General features: G+C 34.8%; 1 protein-coding gene and 1 pseudogene across 2 annotated transcripts; both read left to right on the top strand.

The window, feature by feature from the left end:
• The first annotated feature begins 16,900 nt into the window (after positions 1-16,900).
• On the top strand, positions 16,901-17,416 carry LOC145824244 (uncharacterized). The gene is made up of 2 exons (XM_082923868.1): positions 16,901-17,066; positions 17,181-17,416. Exons 1-2 carry the CDS (start codon positions 16,901-16,903, stop codon positions 17,414-17,416), a joined length of 402 nt encoding a protein of 133 aa, XP_082779994.1.
• Positions 17,417-21,300: 3,884 nt separating this feature from the next.
• Positions 21,301-22,311, top strand: LOC114269672 (uncharacterized; annotated as a pseudogene). Its single transcript, XR_014365784.1, has 2 exons — positions 21,301-21,535; positions 21,629-22,311. The product of XR_014365784.1 is annotated as an uncharacterized LOC114269672 (transcript).
• The last annotated feature ends 917 nt before the right edge of the window (positions 22,312-23,228 follow it).

Here is a 23,228-nt window from a genome sequence, read left to right on the forward strand (position 1 = left end):
TTGTACTATATTTTTCTTTTTTTTTTTTTTCTTTTTTTTTTTTTTTTTTTTCCTTTTGTATTTTTCTCTTGCTCTAACTTTTGCCTGGGCCGCCCTTCCGGGTTTTCGGCCCAGCGAGCCTCTCAAGGGGTAAAAGTGTAGCAAGTCCATGCCCAATGGTTTCTAGAGTCGAAGCCTCTCTGTGTCTAGGAGACGGCTATTGCAATGTTTTGCTGGAGAATCCATTCCGGTTGCTCCACAAGCTTCTTCCGGTGAAATCTACTCTTTTTGATCCGGCTTGGGTGCCTCTTGCTCGAGGGCTGCCCTTGATTTTGCCACACAGACCTTACATGATGTTTGACCATTGAACTTTCTGAACGTTCTGAATGGGTTCAAAGTCTGAACGGGTTGAATCTTGAGGCTGAGAGCGATCCTGGGCTGCGCAATCTCAAGAGCGATTCCACACAGGTCTTCACAAGGCCACATAAAACATTTGTTTTTGAAAGTTTTTAAGAAAGCGACGAATCGCTCGCGCCGAAGATAGTGTGGAACCAATCTGGATCAGGCCAAGGTCCTTCTCAGTACTCACGCCGACAAGCATGGTTTCATTCATAAAAAGGCTTAGCACGCCTCTCTTTCTCTCAAAATGATCAAAATTTTGCAAAACCTGAGGAATTCCTTCCTCTTCGTTTTCATCACCGCAGTGTTCAAAAAGGTTTGTTTTCTGAAAATCTTAGGTTAATACAATGAGTTTGGCGCGCAGGAGAGCAGGCGAGATGTACTGTCAGCCCGATCAAATCCTCTGGTACTTATGCTGAAAGCAAGCATGAAGTTTGAGATAGCAACAGCTGTTTCAATCGGTTCTGTTGGTACAACTGGCCCCTCGGTAGAGACAGACTCAAAAACAAAAACAGATAATTACAAAACAAAACGGTGTTCGGGACAACAACCCCAGAACCACCAGGTATTATATACAACGGGGACTGACTCGATACAACAGGACAGACCCTTAAGCAAAAAAGACTGACTCAAGACAGAGAGACAGATTCATAACAAAAGACTGACTCGATATCCAAGCCAGGATTTACAAAAACTCAGTTTCACCGATGCTCAAAAATGCGCGCCAGACGCTTCATCCAAAATGTACCAAATGTTGCCCGCAGGCGGTTCACTTTACATACTCGCAGTATCTGAGCCCTCGAAATCCAACAACTGAGTGGTGACGGGCTTGCCCGAGGTAGGTGGTAGGATAACCTTGTTATCAATCAAATCCTGCACTTCATGACGAAGGCGGGAACATCCATCGGTACTGTGACCGGACTGTTGATGGTACGCGCAGTACAAGGTAGCATCATGAGTGGTGGGGAGATTCTTCGGGAGTGGCCGGGGCTCCAAAGGCTTAAGATGCCCATTCTTTGCCAGTATTAGCAACGCCCTAGACAGAGGCATGTGGAGGTCGTGAAAGGCCCTACGCCCTCGGGGCAGGTACTTTGCAGTTTGAGGATTCTTGCCAGATGCGCTGGCGAAAGGATCAGCTGGCGCTGCCTTGGCCTTTTGGACCTTTCCCGGTGCAGGGGTGGGAACTACAGGAATTGTCTGGGCATGACGGGGCCCATCCCGGTTTTCGGTCTGGCTTGAACTGCCTTTGATTGGAGCGGGGAAAGCATCATCCATAGCTTTGGTCACGATTGCGGATGTTTGTTGTTTGTTCATTCCTCTGACTTTCAGAGCTTCGACTGCCCACAGCAGTTGCTCAATGGGGTCGGCGTCTACCTTTGCCTTGTCCTTTCCTTTGGCCTCAGCCTGATCAAGGGTCTGGGTTGGTGCTGGCATGTCGTGGCTATAGCCGGAAGCCACCTCTGGTTGGCTGAGCTCTATCACAATCTGCCCCAGTAGCGGGGGCTCCTGTGGTACAAAATTCCCGGCATACGGCGCCGCTGGCGATGAAGCCGACATTCCATAGGCGAGGTCTGCCATAGACCTTTGGAGATCGCCTATCATCCCCATCAATTCGAAGGTGGTGGGCTCACGAGCCTGGTATAACTGGGGAGCCCAGACTGGATGCACAACGGGCATCCTGGGCGGGTGTGACATACTGATGGTGGCCTCATTCTGCGGAGTGGTTCCCTGCTCCGATACAGCTGCCATAACCACAATTTCTTCTGAACTTTGTGCCGCCATAAATCCTGCCTCAGCAAGGGGGAGATACTGGCTATCCTGTATCAACTCTGCAACTCTCCTGAACCTCGAAAGAAAAACAGACAGCATTTCAGCCCAAACTGATCAAACACAGGTGTAGCCAGACAACTGTACCCTACTGCTGATCACTGTTCCCAAATTTCTGTTCCAAAAATACTGAATCTGATACCCGCGGATAACTGATTCCTGATAACTGATTCTCAACAATACTGATTCTGGCGCCTTCGGGCCCGATACTCAAACTCACAGGCTGGTATATGCGTTCCTGTAGAGATACACTCTAAAAGCACATAGCAAGTAAAAGAGAGCTCAAATCACCCCTATGTTGGGATAGGGTTTCCCTGTCCTATTTTGTCAGGAGCTAGGGTTTCACTACGCACGCAGCGGTTTCAAACAACCTATAAACGGGTAAGCAACCTGTCCTAGTCTGGAATGGTCACTATGGATCCGAATATGTACTAGGTCGAATGGTCAAAAACAGGTGCCCCGGTAAACCGGGGTTTGTGTTCCCATGCTGTCAGAGCCCATAGCCGGTCAGCCTTATGGACATGCCTTGACAAGATAAGCCTCCAGCAAACCGTTCAGGAATGGCAGATGGCAAACACTGTGTTCCTAGGCGCACCAATGCACATGCAATGCAAAGAAACACATAAATGAGATCAAAACAGGATATCACGAGTTCGAGTCAAACTCTCTAAATTTCCCCAGTAGAGTCGCCAGAAACTGTAACAAGCCCGCGGGGGGACCTCGCTGCTACAGTTCGGACTCGATTTGTGTCACGGTTCTAAATCTGAACCAAAGAGTCCAAATCTGGCAAATCGTTTGAGAAAACAGATTTGTTTTGAAAAGTAGTGCCAAACATGGACTGCTTTGCCAGATACAGAGTCGCCACCTAAATATTTTTTTTTAAAATGGGGAAATTTAGGAAACCCTGACTCGGTGCCGAAGGCCACATGTCTGTCATCACCGGAGTTGTCTCGGCTCGGGAGCTTGGGTACGATCGGGGAAGGTCAGCTATGAGCACCCCCTTTCGCCCGGTCCGAAGACCGGCCTCTACTAACCATGATATCCGATTTTGAAAACTTCATGTGTTCTTATTCCATTTATTAGCCTAGAATTACTATGTTGTGCGCTCAGCAAACAAGTATAGACTAGATTGCCTAATTTGGAAATAAACATTGCATATCCGTTTGGTTTGAAAATGCTTTGGAATTTGCTACTCGTAAGTAGGCTAAAATGCGGATTTCAACGAGTTTTTCCAACTCAAACAATCCGGCCTTCACCCACAGGCATTCAAAACAGTTTAACACATAAGCATCTAGCCACATGTTAAGCATGCTGTCATGGCAACATTCACACTCATGCGATATGCTAAAGCGTTAAAATACTTACATAGTACTCCGTGCCAAAACAAAGAACTCGTTAGCAAACATGCATGATCCAAGTCCATGTTAGATGCCTAATGCATCGCATACAAAATGTTGCTAGAATAGGCTCGGCTATCCTAAACATGTCATGTGAAAATGCACAATTATCACATATTCAATTTGGAATTTGAAGTACGAATGCAATTAGCATGATGTACCGAGCCTAATGCATGCAATACAAATGCATGGATGCACGCATGCATAGCATAAAGTATGCTAAATTAGACGTGCCCTAATACTAACCATTAAAGCAGGTAAATAAAAGGGAGGAAAGAAGTGGGGATTGGAAGACATTCACACACCCACACACACTTATTACAGATTTGCCCTCACTCGGAGGGACCGAATAAATATTACAAATTAACTACACAAGCTAATTAATATTACAAATTAATTTAATTAACGAATTAAATAAATTAATTAAAGCAGGAAAGCGTCTCGGGAAACGCGCCGCCATGCGCAAGCTGCCTCTATTTTCCTTCCTTTCCTCCTCTGGAGGTTGTCAAAACCTCAGGACTGCATCCTTGGGCAGAGGGGATCATCACCGGCTGAATGAAACTTCCACCGGCAGTGTAGTATGGCCATCGGCACAAAATAGGGTCTGTCGGCAGAGAAAATGGTGCCGGTCGGCACATTACACTGCCGGTCGGCAGAGTATTCCTGCAGAACCTGCAACTCACAACAACAGAGGGCAAAACAAGGCATGGCAGCATATTTCAAGGCATGTATGCACCAACCATGTCTCTTATCATTGTGATGACTCAAAGGGACATGTGCCTCGGTTCTCGGACCATCAATCACGTATTTCCATGCATGATGGCCCAAAGAACCAAGTATGCAACTTTGGTTTCAAATGCAATGCAAACCAATCAAACAAAACTCCCAATCCCTATCACTCAAGTCAAGGGACAAGGAATGCATGCAAGATACAATGCAACCTAGGCATACAAGCTAGGAATGCAACATGGCATGGCAAGGCACTTATGCAAGCATGCAAGCATGCATATGGCAATGCAAATGAACGGCAAGATGGACTTATACATGAATTAGGCAGCTCTAAAATAGGCCTAAAACAGTGGCCATAGTGCTATAAAATGAAGGCTAAATGTCATGCACACACATATGCACATAAGGGCCAACACTTAAGCACAAATCAAGCAACATTCAAGCACACTTGAAAGGAGGAAACGTGGACAATTAGTATGCGACATGAGCCCTAAAATCATGTTATAAAATGATGCCAAATCAAGTTATAAATCAAGCCAAAACATGCACCAAATGGCCTAAGTGTTCAAAGTAAATCAATAAGGCATTGATCTACACTTATCATGACCAAACATGGCATGCATTAAACAACTAAAAACAGATTTTTAGCATGTTAAAACAAGGCCAAAGGACTCCTTAGATGGCATCTAAGTGTCCCAAATACAAAGGCATACACCATGGCCAAAACATGGGGCATTGCAACACATGCTTTCAAAGCATTAAAGAGACATGCAAGGTAATCAAACAAGCATGGAAATGGGACTGAAATAGCATGTAGGATGATTCCAAATCACCAAAACAATGCAAAGATGGCATGCTACACATGCACATGCTCAAGGCCAACAAGCCCAAATACAAAGGAGCTACATAATGCATGCAAAGGTCGACCCAAACGACTATGGACAGAGCTAAAACATGACAAAATAAGCACATAATCTTCACAAATGCAAGCCTAAAACATGCACCAACAAGGCTAACAACCTAGAACATGTTAAGGCACAAATAAGGCATTACATGGCAACTATGCTAAGCATGCATGAAGTTCCAAAACCAACTTAAAATCATGTTATATCATGGATATATAAGCATGAAAAACAAACCAAACACGCTCAACACACACTCAAGCATAGGCTTCCTTAAGAGGCCAAAAAAAATGCCCTTTTCAAGGACAACAAGGAGAGGGGGTGACCCTCTCCTTCTAGGGACTTCAAAGCATCATCTTCACCACTAAAATCCCTCAAGATTTCAGTGGTGAAGAGACCTCAACACCAAAATCCCGGAGCTAGCACAAAATGGCTCAAAAAGAGGCCTTTTGAGGCCTAAGGGTGGTCAACAACCCTCAAACAACAAAACACTCTTAATAAACAACAAAGAGGGCTTAAAAACAGAACTTTTTATGTTATACAATAATCACAAAAACAGCTCTAAGACTAGTAGAAAATCAATGCAAAAAAGGGGGAAAAAATGACTAGTTTCTCACCCTTGATGCCTTCTTCAACAAAGATGCTCCAATGGCCTCCTTTGGCTTGAATCCAACACCAAAACTTCAAAACACACTCTTTAGAACCTCAGCTCCAAGAGGAAGGTGAAACACTAGGTGTTTGTGTGCAATAGTAAGACACAAAACACCTAGTGTGCAAAATGAGAGGGAAAGAGAGATAGATGAGTGTATGTCTAACCCTAACCCTAGAAAACTAGAGCTCTCCTCTGTATTTTCTCTCTCAAAAATGTCTAAAGCCCCTCTTTTTGCCTTAGAGAGAGCTCTCTCTATATGCCTCTTGTAAAGCTTCCAAGACAAGCTTTGCAAGAGGGAGATCCCTCCATACACGTGTATGGAGGGGAGCAAAAGCAATACAGCTGTCCCAAAATATCTGCAAAAGCAGATGAACAGCAATCGGCCGGCAAAAAATGCCATCTTGGCCAAAAGGAGTGCCGGTCGGCAACAAATAGTGCCGGCCGGCAAACTAAATTGCCGATGGCCACAAAAACCAGCCGGTGGCCTCAAGCCAATGCCGGTGGTGGGTGGGGATGGTCTACAAGCCCTACCCTGCCCTTCCAAGGCAAAACACAAGTGTTCGGTGCAAAACCGGACACTAAACGGTCAAGTTCGGAGATTCTGAGGTAGGGCGCGCGAGCCAAAACCTCCGGGAACTCCAAACAAACACAAACATGGATAATCACCGAGTGTTCGAGCGGTGACGTCCAAGTCTTGAGGACGGTCAAAAATGGGGTGTCTACAAGTTCATACACCATCGTTGGAGACTGATTTGGGATATAAGAGCCATGGTTATCAGAATCCCGATTCAGATCTTACGATACTACGATCTTACGATCCATTTGAGTACAATCGATCCGGATTATGTAAAAAACTCCTTATAGGTAGGATCTTTCGATCCTAGTAGTGGGATCTTATAGGATCGTGAAATCCCGATCCGAATCTAATCCTATCCGATCCAATTTATTAGCCTTGTTTTGTATTGTATGACATATTTTGTTGTAAATTTTATGTTGTTGTCTAAATACCAATTTATGTCGTCAAAATAAATAATAAAAATTAAGTAGTATTGAATCAAATAGACTAAGAAAAACAAACTAGGAAACAAACATTCAAATATTGCGATAATTTAAGAAAATTAAATAGTCGGAAAAAAAAACTTAGCTTTAGCGAAGTCTAAGAAGGATAAGATGATTGCAACTTTATCCCAATTTCTGGAGAAATTATTTTTGTGACTCAAATCCGCTTCACCAGGGATGCTAACGACAAACCTTATCATTCGACTAAGTTACTCTTTTGAATTCTTAATCTATTTTCATTTCCAATTTTGTTAAATATTTTTTCTTCACTTTTTATGCATTATTGTACATTGTAAAGTATTTTGTTATAGAATTCTTCTTCTTCTTCACCTTCTTTTTTGATAAAATATAGAACTTTTACCATCGAGTTTTCTATTGCATAATATTATATGTACATTTTACATGGAGTATTATATTTTTCACAATATATTCACTTCTTTTTAATAGAATATAGGTTCATTTTGTATATACTTTATAAGAAATATTTATTTAAATTAAATTATTATGTACTTTGTCTTTTTCGGTAGGATCTTACGATCCTCGATCCGATTCTACGATCCGATCCTATAAACACCTCCAACGATCCAACGTAGGATCCCGATTTTAACAACCTTGATAAGAGCATCTCCAACCGTTTATTTCTTTTTTCACCAAATCTGACCAAAAAATAGGTTGTTTTCTCAATTTGATACGGCTTCCTCCAACGGTGAGCATTAGATCTGAGTATATGCAGAATTGAGGGAATGGTCGACCGGTAAGACTAATTTTTTTTTTACCTGTTTGAACCTTTCGACTTGTTTGAACCTACCTATTTGAAAGGGAACCGGTCGACCGGTTGGTCTCCTCCAACGGTAACGAACAATAAAGTAATGAAATCTGAAGCCTGTTCTCACTTTGATGAATTTTTTATTCCATTCTCATTTTGATACCAATTTGCTGAAACCATTGGAGCTCCAAAAAGTGACTTTTTCACCAAATTTCAAATCTAATGCAAGGTTTGGTGAACCGTTGGAGATGGCCTAAGAGTGCAAGGGGAGATAGGTCAAGTTTTATATAATTTGGGTTTTTTTTATTTTTTTTTATTTTTTATTTAAGTTAAGAATAGGATTGGGTTAAGTGTTTTTTTCCTTTTTAATGTAAAAAGTGATTTTTTGAGACGGTTAAACAACCAGTCGCAAAAAAATAGAAGCAAAAAAGTCATAAATCTAGTAGTAAAAGTTAGTTGAGATTTGCCAAAATGACATGTGATCATTGGAGCATCATTGCTATAATTTGACAATTTACTACTGTTCATTGCCAAATTACAGCAATGGCAAATGCTATTTGTCATTGGAGATGCTTTTTGATGATATTATTCCAATTTCTTAAATTTAACTTTTTTATTTTTCATGAATTTTTTAATATTTTAAACAAATTTTTTACTTCTTGAATATACTTAATATAAACAAAACTACAAAGTATAATATTTGTGATTTTTTTTTTTAAAATTCACTATATATAAAAAATATAAAAAAATTACAAAAATTCAGTATACTTTCATATTCTTGTGTATTTGTTTCTCTCTCTCTCTCTCTCTCTCTCTCTCTCTCTATCTTATCATCTTCTTCCTTCTTCTCTCCCACTCAAACCCCACCACCACCAACCTTTCTTCATTCTTCATTCCACCATCACCGACCTTCACCCAACCTCTTCTCACCACCACTCTACCACCGGAGTCTCACCGCCGGCGCCCTACCTTCTCTTCGTCCTACAATCTCCGGCGACCACCATTTTTTCCAGCGGATCTTCATTATTTTCCTCTCTTTCTTCACTTTTTCAAGGTAAACTTTCCTTTTTGTTTAGATTTGTGTATTTATTCTATCAATCTTCATTTCTAGTTGGGTTTAGGGGTAGTTTAGTAGAGCTTTTCGTTCATCTTACAAAAAAAAAAAAAAACTGAAACACAATGGTCTGGGGAGCATCAGCCGCATGTACGGCCTCTTTCGGTGCACATGCGGCTCGTCGGAATTAATAATAATAATAAAAAGAAAAAAAAATATGGATAAACATATTCTAGGTTCCAAAACTTATTATAAGACCAACTCCAATTCTTGTAGGCTTCTTGGATAATTTTACATATTTTTTAACCAAAAAACTTGAGATCTAAAAGAAAGAAAGGATAAATTACTATTATTTTTTTTTGACCAAGCATTATAATTTTATACTATAATTTTCAATCAGAAACCCATAATTTGTAATCAAAAAGTGCTAATACATGAGATATGGTATAAATTCAGATTAGTATGATAATATAATTATTAGTTTATAGGCATTATGAGTAGATAAGATTTTTGTTTTCAGGTTATTAAAGAAAAAAGATTGAGAGTTCTAATTTTAAGCCTTTAAAGAGAGCTTTAGTAATGTAGCAAGGAGTGGGGCCCACATGTGATGTGATACGTGTGCTTTTTTTTTTTTTTTCTTGTCATATCATTAGAGCCTTCTTTAAAGCTCTAAAATTAATACTCTCTATCATTGTTCGTTAATGGGGAAGCTTGTCAAACTCTCTTGGAAGCTTTCTCGCTTACCCAGACGCAATACGCAATGTTTTGCAAACTAAAACAAGACAAAAGTCACAAGGCAGTGTTTGGCAATGGGTTGGGCAGGCTATTTTAGCCTCAAATAAAAAAAAAAGAAAAAAAGCCATGTAACTTGGGGAAAAAGTCATGTAACTTGGGTAAAAAGCCATGTAGCCTGGGTAAAGAGGTTCAGTATAGCTGGATGTCATTAACTGGGTAAAAGGACATTTTTACCCTTTCTTGCTCATATCCAAAAACCAAAAAAGTGACAATTGATTTCGGAGCTTTCATATCTCTCGTCTCTATCATCTGTACTTTGGGTGTGAACGGAGGGTTTGATGGTCAAATTTGTAATGCCCCCAAAATAATTACAATAATCCAACTCCAACAACAGTACAAAGTGATTATTATAATAAGAGGCTTCCATTAATCAGAGTAGTATACAAAAGGTGACACATGCGATATATATTTATAAATCGTTCATCCTAAATTTACAGCATGTGTTACGAATAGTGAAAAGTAATGAAAGCTAAACAAATATTTATCTGTCCTAAAGGCTTACATCTTTTCAAGTCATTACTTAGTTACAACAAAATGAGTCTAATTCGATACAATTAATCCCTTGGTTATACAAAGTAAATACAATAAAAAAAAGCTTTTACTGCAAATCTCCCCAAACTACTGTCTTGGAGGAGGCATATCTCCAGCACCTGAAAATGGTTTTTCCCAAATAGGGTGAGCCAAGGCCCAGTAGAAACAATCTAACATAATATATGAATCTTAACAAAGATATAAGTATAATGTGCATATGCAATGCCTGAAATAAAATCATTCGTATTCCACAAAATCATAATATGCCGAATTCTACCTCTCAATCCATTTTATCTCTTCTTTTCAAGTCCATTTATTTCACCTCAATTCATGAGTCAAATTCATTATTATCCAAACAACTCAATTGAGGCTACAACTTAGTGGTTCTCTAATCAAAACAACCATTATACAAACACTTCAATTTTGCCATTTTATAGAAATTTCGTCCGCGGGAATCGGCACCCATGTATACGCGCGGTTTTTGAGACTTTCACTCTAGACACACAGGCCAACTTAATTCAATGGAGTCCATCTCCTTTTTTCTCCCAAACATGAAGTACATCCCCTTTCTCCTCCCAAATATCATACATATGCAATATATTTAAAACATGTTCATATTCAATGACAACAGTTAAGAGATTAGTTTCAATTCACCTAATTCTCATGCAATTTCTACAACAATCATAGCTATTCTCCACTGATAGCCCGAAACAGATATTTCTAAATAGTTATATAATCTCCAAGACAAATAAATTATCCAAATTCTCATAGGTGAGAGAAAATACACATCCAACTCTACTATTTATATACACATTCATCTAATTTCATATTTCCAATACCAATTTCATTATTTATACAAAATAATTATTTGAAACATTTTAGGGTAAAACTCCATTCTCTCCTAAATCCAACTCATGTGTCAAAATCAACAAATTTAACACATTATATCCTCATATCTATACCTATAACCATTTTCAATACCATCATTTAAAAACCCCTCTTTTGATTTTAAACCAAAACCCTAGGTTTGTCTAAAATCCTCTAAATCCCAACATTTTTTACATAATCAACAAATAGCTAAGTTAAAAATCATAGAAGAGTGTAAAAGGTCCCTACCTCAAGTTTAGAAGACCAAGGAAGAAGTGGAGGAACTTCAAAGATGCTGAAATCAAGATCTATTCGGATCAAAACGGAGTTCTTGAGATGTTCTACCTTTTTCCCCAAGACAATAGGGTAGGAAAACCAACAGATCTAAGTAAAAATGAAGAGAGAGGGTGAGTTTTAGAGAGAGAGAGAGTCCCGATATAGGGTTTAGAGTGAAAAAGATGTGAAAAAATGATGTAAAAAGGTGTTGCTGCGAACTGATATACACACAGTCCGCTCGAGCGCAAAAGTTGACGCTCGAGCGTCAGACACAATAAGTTGTTCCGCTCGAGCGTAAAAAGTGATGTTCGAGCTCAGAATGCATACTTCCAGTATTTTACAGACAACAGATCAATGCTCGAGTGCAAGAAGTGCCGCTCGAGCTAAGCTCGCTCGAGCGTAAAAAATGTCATTCGAGCGTAGAATACATCCTCCTAATAGTTTTGTAGACCTATAAAAGTACTAAGAGTTCACAAAGCTCGGTCGAGCGCAAGAAGTGCCGCTCGAGCGGAGGAGCAAAATCTTGGGCAAACAAAATGTTTGAAAACCAAGCAACCAACTTGTTCCAAACACAACCACAACAACCTAATAGCCAAATTCAAAGAAACACAAGGGAAGCAAGATATGACCAACAATACACAACCATTAAACCCGAGTCTGAGGAACAACAAGAGTCGGATCAAAATCGGAATCGCTATAAAATTGGGTAGGCACATTTGTCTTTTTTTGTAAAGTTTTATTTGACAATTATAACTAAGCCTCTGTTTGGGAAGATGGGTTGAGTTTGGGGCTATTTTAGTCACAAAAAAATAAAATATGTTTTTTAATCTAATAAGATAAGACATTACATCCAACCCATAATCATTGCATTCTTTCTCTCACAAAAAGTCAAAAAAGCCAAAAAGCCCTTCCCAAACGAACCCTAAATTAACTAAATTATCTCAAATTCACCATTTTCCCTTTTTTTTTTTCTTTTTTTTTTCCTTTTAAATATCAATTGTCATAATTGTATTTTTTATATTAGTAATGAATTTGAAAGAAGGGTAATATTGAAAATTCACATTATTTTTTAAAAAGAGACTAATATTTTGGGACAATAAAAAATTGAATAAAAAAAATAATATTTTGGTGTAGAGGATGTAACAAGTTTTGGGCATTTATAATTTCTATAATGAAATTTGTTGGTATACTAATTAATATTTGTTAGTTTACTAGTTACTACACAAATTTTATTATAAATATGTTCATTGATTTTGTCAAACGGGTAAATTACAAACACACCGCCTACTTAAATTACAAATTGCCCACTGTAGTTCTAGAAATTACATTATGCCACCTAAGATTTCTAATTTCATAACAAATAGGCCGTTTTATTAATAAATTATCAAGTTAATTAACAGTTTTTTAATAATGTTACAATTTTATTTCAATTAACAATTCAGATAATTTTATTATTGTATAGGTGAACAGTAGAAATTTTACTTTTTTAATTAATTCTATTAAATAAAAATGGGGAAATTACCAATAGGTCTTACTTTTGAGACTTATTACCCATTAAGTCCTATCGATAAATTTATCAAGTGATAAATTTATTAGTCTCTTGTTTTTATGAATAAAATTATAATGATAAATTTATCAGTCTCTTTGTTTTTATGAATAAATTTATAGTGATAAATTTATCAGTCTCTTATTTTTATAGTGATAAATTTATAGTTAGGACCTGTAGATAAATAAATCTAGTTAATAAAACTGATTGGTAAGTGCCCCAATAAAAATTTTTGACAAGGAGATTTTGTAATTTTCAAACTACAAGAGATAATTCATATTTTAAGTAAATCTTAAGAGGTGCATTTGTAATTTATCCTTGCCAAACTAACATCACCTTAATTAATTTATTACAAACAAATTTTGAACACAAGTCAACATATAACAGACGGTGGCAGTGTCCTTACTACCACGTGGAAATGTGCCTCGTGTATTTTATTAATTTTTGTATGGGTAGTTTGGTCAATTTATATTTTACCATTATTTCAAACATATTTTTCAATACAACTCAAATAAAAATCCATCACATCTTTCCAAATACAAAAATTAAAATAACCTACTAAAATAGCTAAAAAGCCAAAAAAGCTAAAAAATAGTTACTTCCCAAACACCCACAAGATATCTATGCTTCGCCGTCTAAAATTGTTATATACACAAAAATAAAAAGGGTGAATTACACTAATAATTTCTATAGTTTGAGATTCGTATCATTTTGGTCTTTAACTTTTTAATTGTAGCACATTTGATTCTGAATTTTGAATTTTGTTCCAAATAAGGGCAATTGAAGATATCATTGCTTAATTTCAAGGACAAAATTGTTAATTTGATAAAATATAAACTAATTTGACAAAAATAAATGTCAAAAAAATAATTTTAAATTTTTAAAAATTATTTTTACCCACCAAAGATAAAATTATGTAAAATTCATAAATATTTTAGACATTTAGTTATTTATTTATTTTTTTACCAAATTAATTTTTATTATGTGTTTGGATGATGATCATGTAATAAGTGGTTGTTAATTAGGATTTTAATGTGTAATCGATATATTTAATATATGAAATGTTTTTAGTTTTAGATTTTTTGATTTAATGGATTGGTTTAATAATGATATTAAAGTTGTCGTTATATTTGACTTTTGAAAAAATAGAAACTAATTTAATGAAAATAAAAACAACTACCCATTACATGAAAGAGAAGAAAAAAGAGGTTAAGCATTGCAAGAGATGAAAGAACTTGAGATTAAAAGACAAGAACATTCGCAGGAGATGAAAGAATTTGAGATAAAAAATGAAGAACATTTGATAATGACTACGGACATTTCTCATTTGAACTCTCAGATGAAAGCGTATTACATAATGCGCAAAAATAAGATTTTCGCCAAGTAGTCATGTTAACAACCTAAATTACTATTTTTCCTTGCCTTCTAATGAATAATTACGGAAGAATGTATTTTTTAATTTTGTAATTTCATTTTTTTGTCAATGTAATTTTTATTATTTCTTTTTAAATGTAATTTTTATTTTGTAATGTGATGTAGTGGTCCATGTAATTTTAATGTAGTTAATAATTTTTTTTTTAATTTTTTAGTCGTATGTGTTTTTGGTAGGGTGAATTATATATATAAAAAAAAATTCAATTTGTCGATTTTTTATATTTGTCTAGTCTGGTACAATGTAAATAATTAATTTTTTTTTTAAAAAAAATTTAAAAAAATCACAAAAGATAAAAAAATAAATAATAAAATAATTACTAAAAAATCTATAGTCAAACAACACCTACAAATTGGAGGGAAAGTTAGTTGAGTTTTGCCAAAATGGCAAGTGACCATTGGAGCAACATTGTTATAATTTGACAATTTACTACTGTTCATTGCCAAATTATGCCTATTTGCCATTGGAGATGCTTTTTGATGATATTATTCCAATTTCTTAAATTTAATTCTGTTAATATTTTAAACAATTTTTTTTTTTTTTTAGATACTTTAATGTAAACAAAACTACAAAGTATAATGCTTGTGATTTTTTTTTTTAAATTCACTAAATACAAAAAATATAAAAAAATTATAAAAATTTAGCACACTTTCATATTCTTGTATATTTGTTACTTTTTTTAAATATATTTTTTTAATATTTTAATTGTTAGATACATCTAAGTTATGTGCATTTAAAAATTAAAAAAAATAATTAAAATATTAAAAAAATTACTATAAACAAAAAAAAAAGACGCAAAAATTAAAAAAAAACTCAATTTAAAAAAAAATTAAATTTAAAAAATTAAAACCAAATAAGGTGATTTTTTTTCTCTATTAATTTCTAATTTATACATAGTTTCTTTTCTTTTTTTTTTTGGATATGAAATTAATACGTAATTTATTTGGGTAAAGATTGCAAATGATTGATAACTTTGTATGTGTCAATTTAGGTGGGATATACTTATCTTTGTAGTAATGCAATCTATCTTGCTCTTACTTTCAATTTAGTAACACTATGAATGTAGTTTTCTGTTTCAATTAAATAAATACAGTTTAATTTTAATTTTTTTTTATTATCAAATATGTAAATATAATTGTTAGAGTGTCTGTAAAAATATTAAATTATAATTTGTGATTTTTTGTAATTACTTTCTAATTTAATAAAAAAAAAGTCCATATTAAGGCCAAAATTAAGCCCATAGGGGCCAAGGTCGACCCAAACCCACAAGCTCATATATGTAAGTCCATGGGTAGGGCTTGTGCTTTATAAATATAGGACGGGCAAGCTCAAACTTTGCTCGTTGACTAGTCAAAACTTATTAGATGAATTAATCCAAATTATATCCATTAGACCCATTATGTAAGGAAATAAGGAGGTGACAAATATCGAGCTAGGCTTGTCCTATATAATAAGAGTATACATGTTATTTCAAACTCAGACTAATGTAACATCAACCCTAATTTAGCTATTCCAAGTCTGACCCTAAATAAATGTCTAAATTTCAAATTTGTCAACTTAACCCAATAAATATAAACAGTTTTTTTTTATTTTTATTTTTGTCTTGAATGATTATTAAATTCTTTATAGACCCTTTTAATAATTATTTGTAATTGAAACATTAACAAAATTCAATTGTAAGACAAATATATTATTTTAATAAATGTTTTAATTTAAGTCATGAAAAAAATATATTAATTTCTTTTATCTTTTATTATTTTTTTTAATTTATTTTGTAACTAATTAATACAAAGGCTTGTTTTGAGAAGTTGGTTTTTAGTCACTTTTTTTGGTTTGTAGCAAAAGTTAAAAGTTGATTTTTTTGAATTTTTTTTTTCATTTGGGAAGTTGGTTTTTAGCCAATGGTGAAATTACAATTCTATTCCTCATGGGTCAAAATGTGTTACATAGGTAAAGTTGTAAATATTTTAAACTAAATGGGAGTAGTTTGGTCATTTTATTATGATTTGACATTATAAACAAATATTAATCAAAAAACCCAAAAGTCACTTTTTACCAACTTTTTAAATCATTTGTCTAAAAAAGTCAAAAGCTTGGTTAAAAGCAAAAAAAAAAATCACCTTTTACCATTTTTCCAAAATAAGCCAAAATATAAAATTAATATTTTATAAATAGGTTGGTTGACTTGCCCAACAGTGCAGCGTATCTAGCCCCTCTCCCGGAGTAATTCTATTTCCACATCACAATTCCCTCAATATACATCATTTACTCAGTATACACCACACACAAATTAAGTATATTGATTTAATCTCAATACACAACCCCAATTTTCATATAATACCATATTACCCTCATCTCCTCCAACAAACCCTAACCATAACCCTTGCCATCGTCCACTGTCGGCTGCCGATAGCTAACAACCACTCTTCTCCCTTCCTCGTCTCAATACTCTCACCTCTCGTGCCCCTTATCCAACCCCAAGTCTGCAATTCAAGGGTCAGAATGTTTTGATCAGCGAAGATGGTATCAACTTGCAGACTTGGGTTGTGCCAAATGGATGGTGAAGGACGGCGGAGTTGCGACAGCGCCATTTTTCGGTACACCGGTGTTTATGGCGCCGGAGGTGGTGCGTGGTGAAAAATAGGGGTTTTCAGCTGATGTGTAGGCTCTTGGGTGTACTATAATTGAGATGGCCACTGGGTTTCACCCATGGCCGAAGGTTAACGACCCTGTGTTGACTCTGTACACAATTGGGTTTTCCGAAGAAGTGCCGGACCTTCCTACCTGGTTTTCCGAGAAAGCTAAAGATTTTCTAGGAAAATGTTTAAGAAGAGATTCCAAAGAGAGATGGACAGGTAAAGAGCTTCTTCGTCACCCATTTCTTGATGATCTGGAATCGAATTCTCCTAAAGTAGATGAAGAATTTACTCGGAATTCTCCAATGACTATGTTAGATCAAGGTGTTTAAGATTTAGTGGAGGTATCGGAAGCTCATCGGAATCTGACCCACATCGGTTCATCTTCAAATTTTCCGGCAGAGAGAACCCGAAATTTGATTGGAGATAGTTCAAATTTGCCCAATTGGAGTTGGGAAGAAGATTGGATCACTGTTAGAAGCAAGGAGGACATTGAAGAAACTGTGATGATTTCAGAGCAAGACTTCAATGTCGAACCAAACGAGAGACAATTAATTGGTGGTGGGTGAGATGGTAATTTTGTTAAAGGATAAAATTGCGATTCTGAAAAAATTTATTAAGTGTGTGGAGTAAGGAAACTTAGTGTGTGGAAATAGAATTTCCCCCTCTCCAGCCATACTGGACGTCCGGCCATTAGGAAATTCCAATATGACCCCTAGAGTTCTTTATTATTTACACAGGTTTTTTGATTCACACTCTTATATTACTATTATTATTTTATATTTATTTGTGGTTTATTATATATTGTTTTTATTTTTTATATTTTTATACTTGAGATATTAAATCTATCGTTGTTGATAATATTTAATTTTTTTAGTTATTCTGTCAACTCTTTTTCCTAGTAAGTGTTATTGTGACAATTCGTTCTAAGTGACTGCTCGAGTGGTGAAAAGACCATTCAAATGGAGATGAAGTACTTCCAGCAGTTTACTTTGCAAGTCGAGGGACCGCTCGAGCGAAAACGAATGGGTCCCCAGTATTTCATTTTGTAGGCGGAGATATTGAGAGTTCTCATTCATCGCGCGAGCGATGAGAAGACAGCTCGAGCGATTTGTGCCCTAAATTTTGAAAATTTAAAAATAATGTGATGAAATGAAATTGATACTTAATTCTTTAAATTTATAATTGGATTATGATATTAAAGTGGCATTTGAATGGAGAATTGTGAAATTTGAGATGTGCTTGAGATTTTACTTGAAAATTTTGGGGATTGTTACTCTATTTTGTCTCACTTGCTTGAATGATGAGAAATTATTTTACTTTCATGAATGCATAAACATTTGGAAGCCTTAGAAAGATTGTTTAAGGGGAGGTAAATAAGAATGAGTTCGAATAAAGAGTCGGTTTTAAAAAAGTGTTATGTATTGTTGCATGGAGAACTTTGGACTCAATTAAAATATCTATTTCAAGTGTAGAATTAACAAAATAGTATTACAAAAAATAATAATTCAGTTAAGGTGCTTTGCTTTGAATTAAAAGGTAAATAATTGAACGAAAATGATGAAAATTGGAAATTAGGGTTTTGAATGATCAATCTATAATTAGAGAGTTAAATAATTAATATTAGAGTTTTAAAAATGATTTCTAAGCTTCCGAGGTTGATTAGGGTCTGTACGAGTTCGTCTATGATTCGATCTTGGGGGTTAATTTCGCGAATAAATGGAGAACTGAGGGTTTTTATTTTTAACTGACTATTTCTAAGATTTTTGCTAATTTCTTTTAATAGTCTAATTAATATATTATTTTGTTCTATTATTATTTGTAAATAAGTATTACTATTTAAGCTATCAGATTTTATTTATTCAATATATTTAATTTCAACTGGGGATTTTGTGGATTTAATTTAATATTAACTCTTGTAAAAAGAATTTGTTGGTAATCGATACTTGCTCTCTAAGGATATTTTATTTTTAATACTGACAATTCTCTGGCTATAATTTATTATAGATTGTTAGTAGCTAAAAGAGAATTTAATTTATTTAACTCACTTTCTAATTCAGAAATATAATCTAAACTATCTTTTGTTTCAACTCTAATTGTTGTAATTAAACACATATAATTATTAATTACATATTTGAATTATTATTATTATTATTATTATTATTATTATTATTATTTTATAATATTAAATTTAATTAATTGTGATGGAAGGGTCGCAATAACAGCTTGGTAGTGGTATGGAGAGAATAAGGGTAGAAGTTTTCTAAAAAGGTTTGTGATGTAATTTATAAAATTATGATTAATTAGGACCCTTCGATTGTATTAGTAGATGAGCCGGCAGAGTGTGATGAAAGTGCAGGAAGATAGGAGGAAGGAAGGAACTAGGAAGAGTACAGGAGGAGGGGAAGTGCAATTTTCCGACATAAGTCACGAATTCCCAACATACTCTCAAAAAGTGCAGGTAAATTCTCAAAAAGTCCATAAAGTCCATACAGTCCCAACAATTGTTAATTGTTATAAGAGTAACGATAGAGACAATTTTTTTTTAGAGGACTCCATAATTTCTATAGTGATTTATACCATTTAATTTAATTTTAAATATTGTTTTCAAGAGAACAGTAGTGCCTTTAAAACAAAAGGGGAACAGTGGTCTTAATCAAAGTCCCTTTAAAACAAAACGGGAACAGTGGTCTTAATCAAAGTCTCAAAAAGTCCACACTCTCAATTTAATTTAATTTTAAATATTTTTTTCAAGGGAACTGTAGTGCCTTTTAAACAAAACGGGAACAGTCACTTTGCTTAGTTTCTAATTTTTTAAAATATTTTTGAGAAAATTTTATTATCTTATTTTTCGTATTTTTTTGTTTTTATTGAATTTTTTTAATATTTTAAGTAATTTTTTTACTTTTTAGACACACCTAACATAAATACACTTAAAAAGTAAAAAAATTGTAAAAAAAATCTTTTAAAAATTCATTAAATATCAAAAATATAAAAAAAATACAAGAATTCAGTATATTTTTTATATTTTTATGTATTTATTAATTTTTTAAAATATTTTTTCATAAATTTTTTACTTTTTAGATACATCTAAGTAAGTGCATCTAAAAAAGTAAAAAAAATGTTTAAAATTTAAAAAATATTCACTAAAAACAAAAAAACACAAAAACCAAAAAAGTCAGCTTTCAAAAAACTTAGTTCAGAAAACTCAAACCAAACACAGTGAGTAGTCTTAATGTTCTAAATAAATGTATTTTTTAATTTTTTATGAAATATGAATTAGATATGAGTTGGGTTTGAAGTGATATAATAAAGAAGTAATATAACTTAAATAAAATAATGTGACTTAAATAAAATAGTGACTTTTTGACTTTTTAATTTTTTTTAGAAGATGCCATAAGTCTTAATTTTAAATATTTTTTTCAATTGAACTGTAGTGCCTTGAAAAGAAAAGGGAACAGTAGGAGTCTTAATCAAAGTCCTCAAAAAGTCCATACTCTCAATTTAGGCCAAGTTTACTAGCTCTCTAAAAAGTTAAAAAGTTAAAAAATTATTTAAAAAATTAAAAAGTTATTATTATTCATAAAAAAATATTAAAAAATTAATTTTTCACACATCTATACAACTCAGCAATCATGACAATACTGGCGGTGTGCAGCGTTTGTTAAGAACAATTGCACAGTTTGTGTGTAATTTTCACACACTGCTGTTCAGCCTGTGGGCCCATCACGGGTCCCATTTTGATAATCTGAACTGTCAATGTGTAGAACTCGTCGAATAATATATACTTATAAAAAATCACGTTGATTGGATATTATTAACTATATGATCAAATCAGTTTTGTATAAACAAAATGGATAGTGTGATAGTTTAACTGTTAGAAAAAAAACTAATCCGATCATATAGCTATCGATATCCGATCAACGTGATTTTTTACAGGCATATAATAATTGACAAGTTGTACATATTAAACGGTTCAGATTATTAAAATGAGATCCATGGTGGCCCCCACGAACCGATTATCACTGTCCAAAAGTTATTTTTTTCGAAGGAGTTGATTATTTTTCTCTGTAGACATGCTCGGGCCGCAGGCAGCCGTGCAATCAATCATCATTTTTTCACTATACACTTTATTTATATAATTTTTTATTATATATTTTTTCATAAAAAGACAAAAAAATTAACTCAAACATTCATCTTTTTTTCCTCAACTTTTTAATTTAAAAAGACAAAAAATATACTTATTTAGAACATTCCAAACAATCTTTTAATTTAATTTTAAATATTTTTTTCAAGGAAACCGTAATGCCTTAAACAAAACAGGGGAACGATTTAAGCGTGTAAGGTTGCCACCATTTGCAACTCATTTTTACCCGTTAGATTATAAAAATTGATATGCAACTCATTTTTAACCTTAGATTACATTGATAAAATGTCAAACCGAACGTTCCGAAGTACCGACCAACCTATAAATACCTCAACTTTTCAAACTTTTTCTCTGCAATATCTTAAACAATCTCTCTCTCTCTCTCTCTCTCTCTCTCTCTCATACATTTTCTCTATAGAACGAAGAAAAAAACACAGAATGTTCGGAGTGGTGTTCCCAAATCGGAGCTTCCCAATGGACATCTCAAGCTTCGCCCAAATCGACACCACTCACTGGCTTCTCGACATGAACACCTTCGTCGGTAACCCCTCTCTCTCTACTCTATCTCTTTCTCTCTAAACTTCAAATTGCAGAACTTAACCTAGTCTCAATCAATCAATCTTACTGTGCGCAGGAGAGGCATACGATTCGATCAGAGAAGTGTGCATATTCCTTCTAAACGGCCTCTCTCTTCCACCAGACAAAGCCCTAGCAGTTTACATCCAATCCCCAGGCTCTCCCTTCCTCTACTGCGGCGCCGTCACGGTGGTCCGGCCATCGGCGGTGCTCTCGTTGCCGTGGCCGGAGCCTGGTGGTCAGATGCAGCTCACGGCCCCCTACGCCGCCCCGCTCCCCGCCAAGATCGGCGTCTCCGTGGAAGACCTGGCCACCCTTCCCTCCCTCGATGTGGCGGCGGAGAAGCGGATTGAGCATCTGGCTATGAAGCTTGGGGAGAATTCGTTCAATTTCATCTTTTTGCGTGGTTGATGGTGGCAAGCTTCTTGTGCCCATGGATATATTGGATAGATGGTTCAACGATTTTCAGGAGCGAGCCAAGGGCGATCCTGAGGGTTTTTCTTTGTAGTTTTTGAGGTATATATACAGTGTCTAAGATTGGACCGTCGAGTCCGGCTTATGAATTCATTGTTGAATTCTATTTTTATAATTCGAACCGTTCAACGTGTAGAACTCGTTAAGTACTAGATCCGTGTAAAAAATTATATTGATCGGATATCGATAGCTATTTGATCGAATAAGATTTATATAAAAAAAATAGACGGTGAAAAGATAAACGGTTGACAAAAATCTGATCTGATCAAATAGTTATAAATATCCGATTAATGTGATTTTTTAGAGAGATATAATACTCGACAATTTTTACATATTGAACTGTTCAAATTATCGAAATGAAGTCCAAAAATGAGTCCATGAACCGGACTGGACGGTCTAGTCTTGATCTCATGTTTGAGACAAGCTGGACCGTATACATATAGGAATCAATGTTTGTGCTGATGTTGTAGGTTTTGGAGTAAGAGAAGAGGTGTTCTTGTTTTCCATCATTTTCAATGCATTTGCTTTGATTAGTTATGTATGTATGTTTTGGTTTGGGAATTAGAGGAGAAGAGGTGTTCTTGTTTTCGATCATTTTGGATGCATTTGCTTTGATTAGTTAGGTATGTTTTGGTTTAAGAATTTGCTTTGAGAAATTGCATATGTAGGGGAATTCTTGAATGCTGTTTTGTTGACAAAACGAAACAACTCATCTCCCGTTTACTTAAAAGTTTAAATTAGTGCGGTGAACAAGTTGAAACAACTCCTATAAATGAGATTTTTTTCAGTATACTAGTCTGCATTCTTCCCAGAATAGACAAGCGAGAAATTTAGATATTTTTTATGCCTAGTGTTGCAGAGACAAACTATAGTCATTTTAATCGGTTTCTATTTGAAAGAAATTATTTGTCTTGCAATGCGTATGTGCCAGAAGTACCATCTCATGACATTGTGCCCGTTTTGGATTATATCCGGTGATTATGTTTAATCCCATCAAATTAATGTGGTATTTACTATTTAATTGGATTAGTATGATAAATTATTTTATTATCTATTGTTTCATTTACATTAGATAAGAAAACATATGAATGTAGGATTACAACTATATTTATTTTCTCTTCCAATCTTACTTTCCATCAATATTTCTTCACAATCTTTAATTTATCAAAATTTCTTCTTAACGT

Source organism: Camellia sinensis, chromosome 4 (genome assembly GCF_055761805.1).
Source record: "Camellia sinensis isolate YWXY chromosome 4, ASM5576180v1, whole genome shotgun sequence".
Taxonomy (NCBI): Eukaryota; Viridiplantae; Streptophyta; class Magnoliopsida; order Ericales; family Theaceae; genus Camellia; species Camellia sinensis.

What these genes read in the sequence shown, in the direction of transcription:
- LOC145824244 (XM_082923868.1), top strand. Translation starts at nt 16,901, where the DNA reads ATGGCCACTGGGTTTCACCCATGGCCGAAGGTTAACGACCCTGTGTTG. An exon ending in TTCCAAAGAGAGATGGACAG is followed by an intron (nt 17,067 to 17,180) that starts GTAAAGAGCTTC and finishes AAGGTGTTTAAG; the next exon opens with ATTTAGTGGAGGTATCGGAA.